Here is a 12,431-nt window from a genome sequence, read left to right as displayed (position 1 = left end):
CCCCCCCCGGAAGGTTTGGCTGGTGCCTTCATTATACACCTTTAGGAGCCACGCAAAAATGTGTTGTGGGAGGAGGGATTATTGGTTTGTTCTTATTTTTATTATGTACTCTGTGGTCTTTATATTGTAATTTTCATGTTGCAAACTGCCCTGAGATCTACAGGTATAGGGTGGTACAGTGGTACCTCAGGTTACGTACTCTTCAGGTTACACACTCCACTAACCCAGAAATAGTACCTCGGGTTAAGAACTTTGCTTCAGGGTGAGAGCAGAAATCGTGCTCTGGTAGCGCGGCAGGAGGCTCCATTAGCTAAAGTGGTGCTTCAGGTTAAGAACAGTTTCAGGTTAAGAACGGACCTCCGGAATGAATTAAGTACTTAACCCGAGGTACCACTGTATACAAATTTCAACAACGACAACAACAACATCCATTACCTTATGTGGTAATATCCAGTGGTGATTTTTCCATTCCTTTGTTGAAGCAGTGACATCATCATTATTATTATTATTATTATTATTATTATTATTATTATTATTATTATACAATAATTTAATTTCTCTACTGCTTACCACACAGGGCAAACCAGTTCAGGGAGCAGAGGGCAGCTGAGCTTAGGAAGTACAAAGCAGGTTAGCTTAAGGAATGCAGGGCAGATGGGGAAGTGCAGGGAGAGTTGCTTTAGAGAGTGCAGGGCAAGCCAACTTAGCTTAGGGTTAGTTGAGGGAGGGCAGTGTGGGCCACAGAGCACATAAAACTCCACCCTTCAACACCACTGCTGCTTGAGGCATATGCCTTACTCTGTATAAAGGTAGGGATGGCCCTACACACTCCTGGCAAGCTTCCCTCCACCATCCTGCAGTCCTGAGTCATGAGCCCATTTGACCTTGAAGGCAAGTCCTCATTTGTCATATCCAGACACATGCAAATCCCACCCCCACCTCAATCCCCACAAGGACATCAATTTTGCAACGGCTTCTCCACTTCCTTCCCACCCACTATAGTCCTTCAGCCAGTTTCCTGTGCCCCGCACGATCTGGCGAGGTCAGCTCTGGGATAGACAGTCTAGAGACGGGCGTATCGGACCACCTGCTTCTGTTAATAAGTTTATAACCGGTAAAATCCTACAGACTGGGGAGTATGGTGGGGGTGGGGTGGAGAGTTGTGGAGGGATTTAGAAATGTCAGAAGACAGATAATCACATTAACCCTTAATATGTTTGACTTGCTAGTGGAGTGCAAGGAAAATGATTTCAGCGAGGACTCCAACTCTCCCCCTCCCTTAATATTATAGAATCAGATGTGGAGTTATTATCGACTCATTCTCCTGAATGGAAAGGATTTGTGAAGGGCAGACTTGCATCATGTTCAGTGATTCAATTCTCACATAATACCAAACCATGATTTGGCACTTATGATGGTTCAGAACCCAAACCTTTGCCTGTTGAAAATACTTCAGTCCTTCTGGTGACTTTCCAGCGTCTCCTCAGCTGGGATAAAGCAATGGCTGCTCCTTTCAGAATTGTTCCCCTACTGAAAAGAAAAGAAAAAAGTCGTGCAGAGCTCCTACATGAGAGCAAGTATTCATCTGTTGAGTTGTTGTTTTTAAAAGGAAATGTAAATAAGGGCTTTTGTCAATGTCCGTCTCAAAATGTGGTGTCCATAACTGGACATGGTACTCCAGATGTAATCTGGCTAGTGCAAAACAGAGTGGGGCTATTACAGGATGGATTTGCATTCAGTTTAGCTGGTTCCCTACTCACATCTGGTGATTTGTGCTGAAGTAGATGTCAGGATGTACAGTTCTGTCCCATTTAGATACAGTTTTATCTTAGAGCTGCTGTAACCTGTTTAACCATTCGCCATATTTTGTAGAAGGGAAAAGAAATCCTCACTTTTCCAGCCTGTCCTTTTTTTTGTTTGTTTTTTTTGTTTTCAGTGATGTCAGCCAGTAAGTAAAGGTAAAGGGTAAAGGGATCCCTGGCCATTAGGTCCAGTCGTGGCCAACTCTGGGGTTGCGGCGCTCATCTTGCTTTATTGGCCGAGGGAGCCGGTGTACAGCTTCCGGGTCATGTGGCCAGCATGACTAAGCCGCTTCTGGCGAACCAGAGCAGCACATGGAAACACTGTTTACCTTCCCGCCGGAGCGGTACCTATTTATCTACTTGCACTTTGACGTGCTTTTGAACTGCTAGGTTGGCAGGAGCAGGGACCGAGCAACGGGAGCTCACCCCGTCGTGGGGATTCGAACCGCCGACCTTCTGATCGGCAAGTCCTAGGCTCTGTGGTTTAACCCACAGCGCCACCCATGTCCCATTGTCAGCCAGTAGTCAAATGTAATTAGCTCCACAGCACATTTTATCACACCCCATTTTTTTCATGTTACCTGATTGTCTGGAATCACCAGTGTGACTCCTCTAGGAAGCATTACCCTAATCCACAATTGCATTCATTTGCTCCTGGTGATGTCACCATAGTCAAACCTGATTGGTTCCATGATGATATCATCAAATCCATTGAATGGTTTCTTGATGGAACCATTTCCTTTGGAACCATTTTCCTGGTTCTTTCTCTTTGTGGGTTGCCTCTGATATTGCTGAGATAAAGTTTCTACTCTGAAATGCCTGCTGTGCCTTGTGAAAGATTGGAGGGCCACATTCTTAAGAAGGGTGACATTGAAGGACTTCAAAGACATTGGTGGGTGGAGGACATGCCCTTTGACTGTATATCCAGGGGAACTGAATACAAAAAATGTGCATGATAGGAAAAAATTGCAGTAAAATGTTGATGCATTTTTTGCAATATAATAATAATAATAATAATAATAATAATAATAATAATAATAATAATAATAAATAAATAAATAAATGGAGAAACTGAACTTAAGAAGGAAAAAGAAATGAGACACCGATATTGACAGTTTCATCCATCTCTTCCTGTGGTTGAGCCCTGCATGGGCAACTGATCTTCAGAGGGCTCAGCCTATTGCAACAGCTACTTGCTCAAGGGATTCTTTGCTCCTTTTGCCCACAAAGCTGCTTCCTGCTATCTACTGCTTTCTGCACTAAGCACACCTCTGTGGTGCATGGCCTTTCTCCCCCGTTGCTATGGCTACAGCCATTTTGCATCATCCAGCTCTCTAATCACCCTATTCCAGCACACAGTGGGCCCTTGATCAGATTAGGTGGCCGACTCAGCAGAGGGGGAAACAAGATGAGATGACGTAGCTCTTTGGCAGCGGAGGATTTAACTCTCTGTGGGAGACGGAAACGGAGGAATGGCAGCAGTAGGGGGAAACGGAGGCCTTCCATAGATGGTGCCCAGAAGGTTGCCTAGAAGGGAAGGATGAGGGGGGAGACAACATTTATTCAGTTCACAATTAACAGCTAGTCTGCATCATTCACAGTTCCCCAGAGAGTGTGCAAACCCCCCAAAAAAGTTATCTTTTGAAACTGGAACTTCTCTGAATTTTTCAATGCAGCCAAGTAATGTGCAGAAAAACACATTTTCCCCTATTAAGTGGAAATAATTTGCACAAATGCATTATGTTAGAGGAAATTGCTTTACAAAAATATGTTGATTAGGTAAAACTGAATACAAAAATTTGACTATTCGGATAAATTTACACTAAAATGCTGATGAATTTCCATGAGGTCCCCCGCCCCCAAATTGATGCAGAAATGTGGAGAATTGAATTCAAGACTGGGGAAGGGGTGTGTGAAACCCTAAGAGAAGCAGAAACTGACAGATTCCTTGATCCTACCAGGAGGGAACGTGACTTCTAAAGAGTTGTTTTGTCAAGACTGCTGCAGCATAGGAAAGAGCTAAACTCATGTTGTCTACCTGCTGCTTCCCTGATTATGACAATGCTATATATACAGTATAGATAGGTATAGGCTTCTGAGTGGTTTATAAGATCAATTGTAAAATCCATGCATAATTAAAACGCACAATAAACCATTCAATCAAAGCATTAAAACAGTCATAATTTTAAAAATACAAGAAATTATGCCAGTTTAAAAGCACGGCAATTAAAACAGTGAAAAATAATTAGAAGAATAAGACCAGAAGGTCATGTTCGGGGGAATGTTTGCCTAAAACAGGTGTTATCTCCCAGAGCCGGTGGAATGCCAATGCAGATGGGATTTCCCATATTTCAGGAGGGAGGGCATTCCACAACACTGATGCCACCAGGTAAAAAGCCTGCCTCCACATCACTACAAGCTTATAATGATCAGTCTCCCTCTCTCTGAAAAAAAACTACTGCACATAAGGTGCATTGAGCACCACATCTAAGGCTCTGAACCGGCGGCTGTTGGAGCTCATTTGCAAACAGACATTTATTTGCTATCTCACAGCTTTTGTTTTATGCAGCCAAAAGTCACTGTCTCATCCCAAATCCTCTAATGCACCAGTGACCTTGTAGACCTCAATATTCAGAATAATGATCAGAGAAAAATAAATAGGCCACCATCCTGCCCCTTATATAGCTGCATTAGGGCAGGGCTCAGATTTTTACGTTGTCAGCAGATCCCTTGAAACACAAGACCAAATTAGGCCTGGCTGGGCACTGTGAAAAACAAACAAATCTGAAATGCAGCCAGGAAAGGCCATCTATTTGATAGGAGCAGTGATAGGTGGTATTTGGGGGAGGAGGGTGGGTTATGTAATCCTTTTCGTGCGGGCCATTTTCCAGTCAAAATTGCCTTTCCTCCAATTGTTTTCCTATCCAGATGTGGGGAAAATGCACAGGAACAAAGAGATATTTTGATAAGAAAAACACAATGTTGATAATGGGTCACTCATCATCCACGCCACCTCTAGTTCACCCTCAGCTTAAAAAAAATACTATTTTTTTTTTTTGTCATTTGTGGACTAGTTTCTCAGTTGGAACATTGCAGGTTTGAGCAGAGGTGACTAACCATTTCAACCTGATGCCTGCATTCACTTTTTGCCAACTCCCTGGACGCTGAATGCCAGTGGTGGTTGTGCCCAACCCACACTCTCACATGCTCACACACAGGACTCTGGTATTTACATAGCTAGATAGTCCCCCTCCCCACTTCCTGCAGATCAGCTGAGGAGGATGGATGGGGCAATGGATTCTTGCATCTCTCTGGTCATCAAAGGGAGAGTGGTCATTTGCATCTCCATGCAAACCCTAAACTGTGGTTCATCTTAGCTATGGTTTGTTGAAAAAGCCAGATTCCTAAACCATGGCTTGTTCAAGTGTTTTACTGACGCTCAGGTGATACAGAAAAGCACTTCCAAATCGCAGCATGGCAGATGTTTGTGTAAGGCACATTGTATGGAAATGGTGGTGTTGAAGCCTAATCAGTATGCACAACAGCTGGGTTGCTTTTGAATGTTCAGTCTTGGATTACACCCACTCCATTCAATCTGTGACACTACCTTAACAGGCATGGCTTCCTGCACAGACTCCGAGAGCTGTGGTTTGTTAAGAGTCCTGACAGCTGTTAGGAGACTCCTATTCCCCCTCACAGATCTACAGTTCCCAGAATTCTCTGGGAAGAAGCAGGATTGACTGTTAGACCACTCTTCGAATTGTAGTTCCGTGGAGGGGGAATAGGAGTCCATACCATCCAACCTTTAGAGTCCCCAAACCAGCATGTGCGTCTTCCGGTTATATGATGTCATGTCTAGGCAGCAACAAATCCGTCCAGAGGGTGCCCTTGTTGTGGCAGGGGACTTTAATCAGGCCTGCCTGAAGACAGCCTTTCTTTTAGGGCTCCCTCCATTTGTTTGTGTGTCTCCAAACCTTGGGTTCCACCCCTTGGTCTGCTGATACTTCCCTGCGGTGTGTGTGAATTCTTCCAGGGGCCACCTGCCATGGGTGGGAGGGGCCAGAAATAAAAGTGGGCAGAGCAATAAATGCAAATTTTACCTTTGCACAGTAGGCTAGGTACTCAACACACACACAAACAAACACACACCTCTGTCCTCCATCCAGGCGAGAGAGAAGCCTCACCAGAGTTCAAGGACAAATCCCTGCCAGGCAAAAGAATTCAGGGGTCAAAGGAGGACCAGTGAGAATCATGGCTTAGGGAGAGGGTGTGTAGCCCAGATAGAGTTCTGGGGCCAGATAGAGATGTTTTGAGGGCCACATTTGGTTCCCAAGTCTGAGGTTCCCCACCACAGTTATATAGGGCAGCAAAAGGAACGGGGTGACGTTAAAGAGAAATTCGGCAACAAGTTATTACAATGAGGGGCTTTCCATGGATCTCAACATACCCCGGGCAACATCAAGGTTACCTGACTTCATCTGAGCGGCGACCTTCCCTTGCTGCCTGTTCCAAACCAGGGCACCTGGCAAACAATAAAAACACATCAGAATAATTACTCTGCTGCTCTAATTATGCGTGAGCAACGATGATTTAAGAGCAAGGGGAGGGAACGTCCAGAGGATTTATTTCAGTCTAATTGAATTGTTTTGCCCTCTCTCTTCTGCCGAATCCCTCTGCGATAGGCCGAGGCTGCATCCGTAAAAGCCTTGCGTAAGCTTTAATCTTAAGAGAGCGATGGTTTCCCAGTGATCTGTGTTAATGTTTGGGGTGGACCTGACGTGCCATGGGGATGGTCACATGAGCCGCTTCCCCATCTCCGCCACTTTTTGCCGGATCTCGGCCAAAGCAGAACGCTTACGGGCCAGGCAGCGGACTGGACATCTCCGGCACGCAAGATGCCAGCCATTTCGGTCCTCTACAAGGGAGCCGTCATTATTAGCAGGTAACGGCTCAGAAACAGGGCTTGAAGGGGGTCAGGCAAGCGCCGGCACATCATTGGGTCATGTAGAGAACTTGAGGGATACACGTAAGAACGCAGGCTCCCCCTGTGGCTCCATGGCAGAGCCTCCGCTTTGCATGCAGAGGGTCCCAGGTTCAGTCGGGCTGCCTCAGTGGGACAGATGGGAAGCAGGGCTTCCTCCATCAGCTGTGCTGAAAGGCAGGCTTCACCAGGCACTTCCTACCCCTGAACTGTGCCAGCTGGTCACTATAAGGAAACACATGTTTAAGAATTGGTTCTTCCCCCCCCCCTCTTCCCTCCCTGTCCTTTGCCCCTTGTGTTCTGTGGTTGGTGGGTTATTGTTGGTTTTTTTAGCTTGTAACCCTACAGGCAGAGGCTGCTGTGTTTTAATTGATTGTATATAAGCCGCTGTGGGAACTTTCCTAACTCAAGAGCAGGGTACAAATGTTCTAAATAAACACATAATGTCAAATTTATTCTCCATCTCTAGGACTCTGTTTAGTGCTAGGGCTGATGGGAGTTGTAGTCCAAAACATTGGGGGGCCATGAGGGTTGTCTAGGTTGTCCTAGAAGGACCATAGGCCTGATGCAGTATAACAGTTCTTCTCTTTAGAATCAGGATGCCCCTGGTGTCCACAAACAGTTTCCTTTTCATCTTGGTTTCTGCTTTCAGGACACTAATGGGACCATACGGAATGGATCGGACTGTCCATTGCATTGACTTCTATGACTGCGCCAATGGGCTGGGTGAGTGTGTCTTTTTCTGGTGTCTGTAGTATTGTGGAGGGGTGAAAAAAGGGGACTGAGAAATATGGAGCTTTGAAGGGTGCTTTCCCTGTTTTACTTTGCTTTCCAGAAGTCCCTAATGCCAAGATTCACTCTATCTGCTGCAGGCAGTCCATTGCTAATTGTCCGTCTGTGGGGAAACATTAGGAAGGCTACCTTAAATTAACATTTTGTTAAAGTCGACGCCTATGATTGTTTGACACCCTTTTTGGACAGCAGGACTGAGACGGTTCAGGCCTTGAGGCTGAATGTGGTCCTCACAACTCTGCCTTAATCACAGCCAATCCCCAAACCGCACCCCGTCACTGGTCCTGCTCCCTGTCCTCTTTCAGCGCATTTGCAGTGATGCTTGCTTAACCCGGATGGAAGATAGAGACTTGTGGGTGTGCAGAAATCTCTGGGTTGCATGTGGCTGGCATGTAGCGTACTGAAGTTGCACCCATCACCCTGGCCATGTTTGCCTCTGGCCCTGCCCACCAGGGGCATGTGGTACCCAAGGGGATGTGACCCATTGCCTGGAAACTGCTTCCCATCCCTGTTAAACAGCACTGTAAAACACCAGACATCCTTGCTTGTTGCATTATGACTATCCCTTACAGCCTTTCTCAACCTGTGGGTCCCCAGATGTTGTTGAACTACAACTCCCATCACCCCTAGCTAGCAAGGCCAGAGCTCAGGGATGATGGGAGTTGTAGTCCAACAACATGTGAGGACCCACAGGTTGAGAACCGCTGATCCATGACCAGTGGCAGAGGAAGGGGGGGGTCCGCCCTCGGTGTCATCACTGAGGGGGGTGACAAAAATATGAGTTTTTTGTTTATGGGCTCACAATTTTTTTTAGTTCAGTCAAGAAATGTAACGAAACATGGCTGGTACTGGGTGCCACACTGTGGCACTTACCGCGGGGCCTGCAATGTGCCTGAGCCACACATCTCTACTGGGAGTGACGTGGTGGCTTGCAGACTCCGCACTGAAACGGCAAAGTGGGGCTTGTGTCTGCCCACCGCCTCTCCCTCAGCCGCCCTACAGCTGAGGGGGAGGCGGCAGAGAGGCTCCACGCAGTGCGCCCCGCCCCCATGGCTGGTGTGCCCCACCCCCATGGCTGGCTCACCCCGCCCCCGGCTGCAGGACATGCGCGCCGCAGCAGGCACCCAAGTGGCTAGCTACGCCACTGTCCATTACCCAAACATGGTGGAGGAATCATCAGGGTTTAGGAGCAGACCCGTGGTGTAAACATGTATGGAGATTGGCTATATCTCAGAAAGTAACTCATAATGTAATGGGGGGGTGTATTTGGTGGCAGTTTATTTTATAAACTACTGAAAACATTTATGTGTTATCAGCCACATCACTGCAAATGTAGATGTTATGACTATGCATACTTGTGGATGCTTTAGTTGGAGAAGGTGATCTCACTGGGGATGGGTGTTTTCATACAATGTTTCTGAACAACGTAGGATAATTTTGTATAAAAACTACAGGGTATCATAAAGACATGAATACTTTTTCAGTCACTGGCAAGCTTGGGAGGAGGGCAGACTTTGTTTGTGCTATTGCTTATGTTTACACCTAATTTGTCTAGTTATATATTTGTGGAAGCCAGTAAAAATTACTTTAAAACGAAACATCATAGAAATTCCTCCAGAGGAAGAACAAAAGCTCCACGGCAGAGCACCTGCCTTGCCTGCAGGAGCTCCCAGGGACAATTCTTTGCATCTCCAGGTAGGGTTGGGAATGCTCCTTGCCTGAGACACAAGGGAGAAACTGCCAGTAGACAATACTGAGCTAGATGGACCAATGACCTGACTCAGTGTGAAGCAGCTTCCGATGTTGCACTGCATTATGGCTTTGTAGTCTTTGATGCCTTCTGGTCCTGGACAAAAAGAAGGCACACCACTTGCGGGTCAGCAGCATCTCCTGTCCTCAGCACTGGTTCATTCTTGGAGATGCTAGGACAGGCGAAGGAGATGTCAGAAGAATCAGCATCTCCGGATAGGGCTGGAAATGATCCCTGCCTGACACACCTGAGAAGCACTGCCAGTCAGTTAAAACAAATACTGAACTAAATAGGCTAGTGGTCTGGCTCAGTATATATTAAGACAGTTCCTTATATTTCTGTGCACCTACTATGTTTTGAGTAGTGTCAATGATGGCATGCCAAAGTCTGGAAGTATTGCACCCTAACTACTGGGCATGGTGCTGGCATTCACACAAACACTCACTCTTGGCACGGCACTTTTAAAACACACACTGAGTTAAAAACATGGTTGCTGTGTCCACAGACTTTGTAGGATAGACCAGGATATTATATCTACGCTCTGTTGTGCAGAGTGCAGCTGGTAATCTGGAATTAACTCCCTGAACCTAAATTCCACCAGTGTCTTAGAGATCTGCACTGATCATTTAATTGGAAATTAGTTACCATAGAGAGGTGCCAGTTAAACAATGTTTTTTTCTGAAAAGCTGAGATCCAATTATCCTAACCTTCATCTTCTTAGATCTAAGCTTAACTTCATTTCACCTATAGCCAATCCTCACCCCAGGCGAAGGAAAAGATGCTACAGAGACTGGAAAGCAAAACAAAGAGATTAAGCCAAATGTAATTAAATATAGTTGTCTTAGTCACAGATCTGGGTTGCTGTTCCAGAGTGCAAGAGGACAATTCTAGTGCATGAAATAAACAGGCCAAAATATTGTGTTGTGTGTGTGTGTGTTGCAATTGCATGCAAGCAATGGAGGTAAATGGCAAAACCTGGAACTGAGTGCAGCATTTTGGAAATCTCAGTTTTATTTTTATTTTTTCAGTTTCTAGTTTTTGTAAGTGTGCAAGCAACACCTGCTGAAATATTAAGTGGGAAGGGATGGGTGACTAAGGACCACTTGGCACGTTATGATAGTTGTGGAAATGCCAGGGTTGCACTAGCCTAGTCCTATAGAAAATATGCACCTTGCAAGCATCATGCACTTCTCACAGCTGTGTGTTTCCATCTTTAAAATACAGGTGTGCGCACACATCTGGGAACTCCACCAGGCTTGCCCCAATATATAAAGAGAAGGTGGTACCCCTCAAACTCATTCCACCCGTGCAAGGATTTATGCTTGCACCATGGAACTTCCCCCCCTCCTCCTCCAGTGTGGTGTAGTGGTTGAGTCTTGTAATCTGGAGAACCGGGTTCGCGTCTCCGCTCCTCCACATGCAGCTGCTGGGTGACCTTGGGCCAGTCACACTTCCTTGAAGTCTCTCAGCCCCACTCACCTCACAGAGTGTTTGTTGTGGGGGAGGAAGGGAAAGGAGAATGTTAGCCGCTTTGAGACTCCTTAAAGGGAGTGAAAGGCGGGATATCAAATCCAAACTCTTCTTCTTCTTCTTCCCCAGTGAGTCCACTAAATCTGTTCTGGGAGTTCCCCAACCCACAGAGCAGATCTGGGAAGAGGATGGGAGAAGTTCCATTGTACAAGGGCAAACCCTTATGCTGGCATGATGTGTACTGCCTTGGATACAACCCTGACTGTTGTTGCTCTATACCCATTGGTCTGCAAACATCATTCAGGTGCTCTGCAGGCACTCCACTCACCTCCTGGCAGTTCAGTATGCTGCTGCCATCGTAGTTGCTGGGCTGCAGTGTGCACAGGACAGGTGCCCCCCTGGGGAATGCTGCTTCTGCCACCAGTAGCCAAATATGTAGCCAGCCTGAGTTTCCCACTGCCCTTCTACCAACGCATCATCTGGAGGGGCAAACCTCAAAAAGGGTGGTGGTGGGTGGAGCTATTAATGTCAAGCTCTCGCTTCGTGGGAAACCTCCTTGCTTTCCTGGCATGAAATCCCTGAAGTCTCCCCTTTCCCCACAGCTGGGAGAGTGCCCAGTTTAGAGGATGAGAAGGTGGAGATGCCATCACAGGCTTTTCCCATGCAGTGGTGAGGCCAAGCAGCTCATAGGCCAGCTGCTGCTGCTGCTGCAATGCCTTGAAGGGCAAGGGACATGGCTGGTACCCTCCTGGCCCTGGGCCACATTGCTATGGCGATCTCCCAGCAGATGACCAGAATGGAAGAGGAGTACCAGCAGCATCCTGGCAAATTGCAGGACATGGGTGACGTAGACCAGCTTGCCCTGCCAGGGCTGCTCAGTTGGGTGGAAGATGCTGGGTGTGGCCAGCCAACCAGGGAAGGAGAGCACTTCACTAAGTCCCATCAAATGGCTCTGGCTCCACACCCTCTTCCTTGAGGACATCCCTTTCCTTTCCCACAGGCTTCCTTCCTTACCTGTGAAAATGGGTGTTTGTGCAAAGGGGGTACAGAACAGAGGGGAAGGATGCATGGATATGGGAGCAAAGGTGAAAACGGGGGTGCCAAGTGGAGCATCAGAACGGAAGAGAGAAGCGGCTTCAGAAAGTGAAACTTAGTGCTTACATTGGGTGGGAGGGAGAAGTTCTGGGGCACTGTTTCCCAAAATGGGGTGTGCCACCCATTGGGGGGGGGCACTCGAATTACCTAGGGGGACATTAAGAGGCAACCGGGTGGCAAGAGGCACTGGAAGTGTAACCGACTAACCGACTTTGAGTGGCTGGCATCACTGAATGAAGTTCATCAATTTGGTTGTCTTAATTAGATTAGATAGTTTTAATTGGAATTTGAATAAATGTGCAATTGATAGTTTGTTTGTTGTTTTTGCATTATTATCTTTCTTAATGGGTTGTGCAAACTGCTATTCTGAATAATGTTTTTTTTAAGGAACCAAGGGAGAAGTGGTCAAAGAAAGTTTGGGAGCCACCACTCTAGGGGGTAAATATGGGGGAAATAGCAGGGACGCGGGTGGCACTGTGGGTTAAACCACAGAGCCTAGGACTTGCTGATCAGAAGGTTGGCAGTTCGAATCCCCGCGCAG

The 12,431-nt window shown here is 46.7% G+C and overlaps 1 protein-coding gene across 2 annotated transcripts in view; it reads left to right on the top strand.

The window, feature by feature from the left end:
* Positions 1–12,431, top strand: part of LOC310664693 (syntaxin-binding protein 4-like) — a 61,833-nt gene that overhangs the window by 13,661 nt on the left and 35,741 nt on the right. Inside the window, exons 1-2 of one of the 2 annotated variants that reach the window (XM_083414111.1) lie at positions 6,630–6,744; positions 7,436–7,509. In XM_083414111.1, the coding sequence (XP_083270237.1) occupies positions 6,698–6,744; positions 7,436–7,509 (121 nt within the window). In that variant the 5' untranslated portion in view covers positions 6,630–6,697. Of the gene's footprint in view, positions 1–6,629; positions 6,745–7,435; positions 7,510–12,431 lie in introns of those variants that run through there. The other variant, XM_083414110.1, reaches the window with a different exon arrangement.

This window comes from Podarcis tiliguerta (genome assembly GCF_965153285.1).
Source record: "Podarcis tiliguerta genome assembly, chromosome: 14".
Lineage (NCBI taxonomy): Eukaryota > Metazoa > Chordata > Lepidosauria > Squamata > Lacertidae > Podarcis > Podarcis tiliguerta.
Note: the sequence above shows the minus strand (reverse complement) of the source record. Positions and strands in the feature narration are given on the sequence as shown.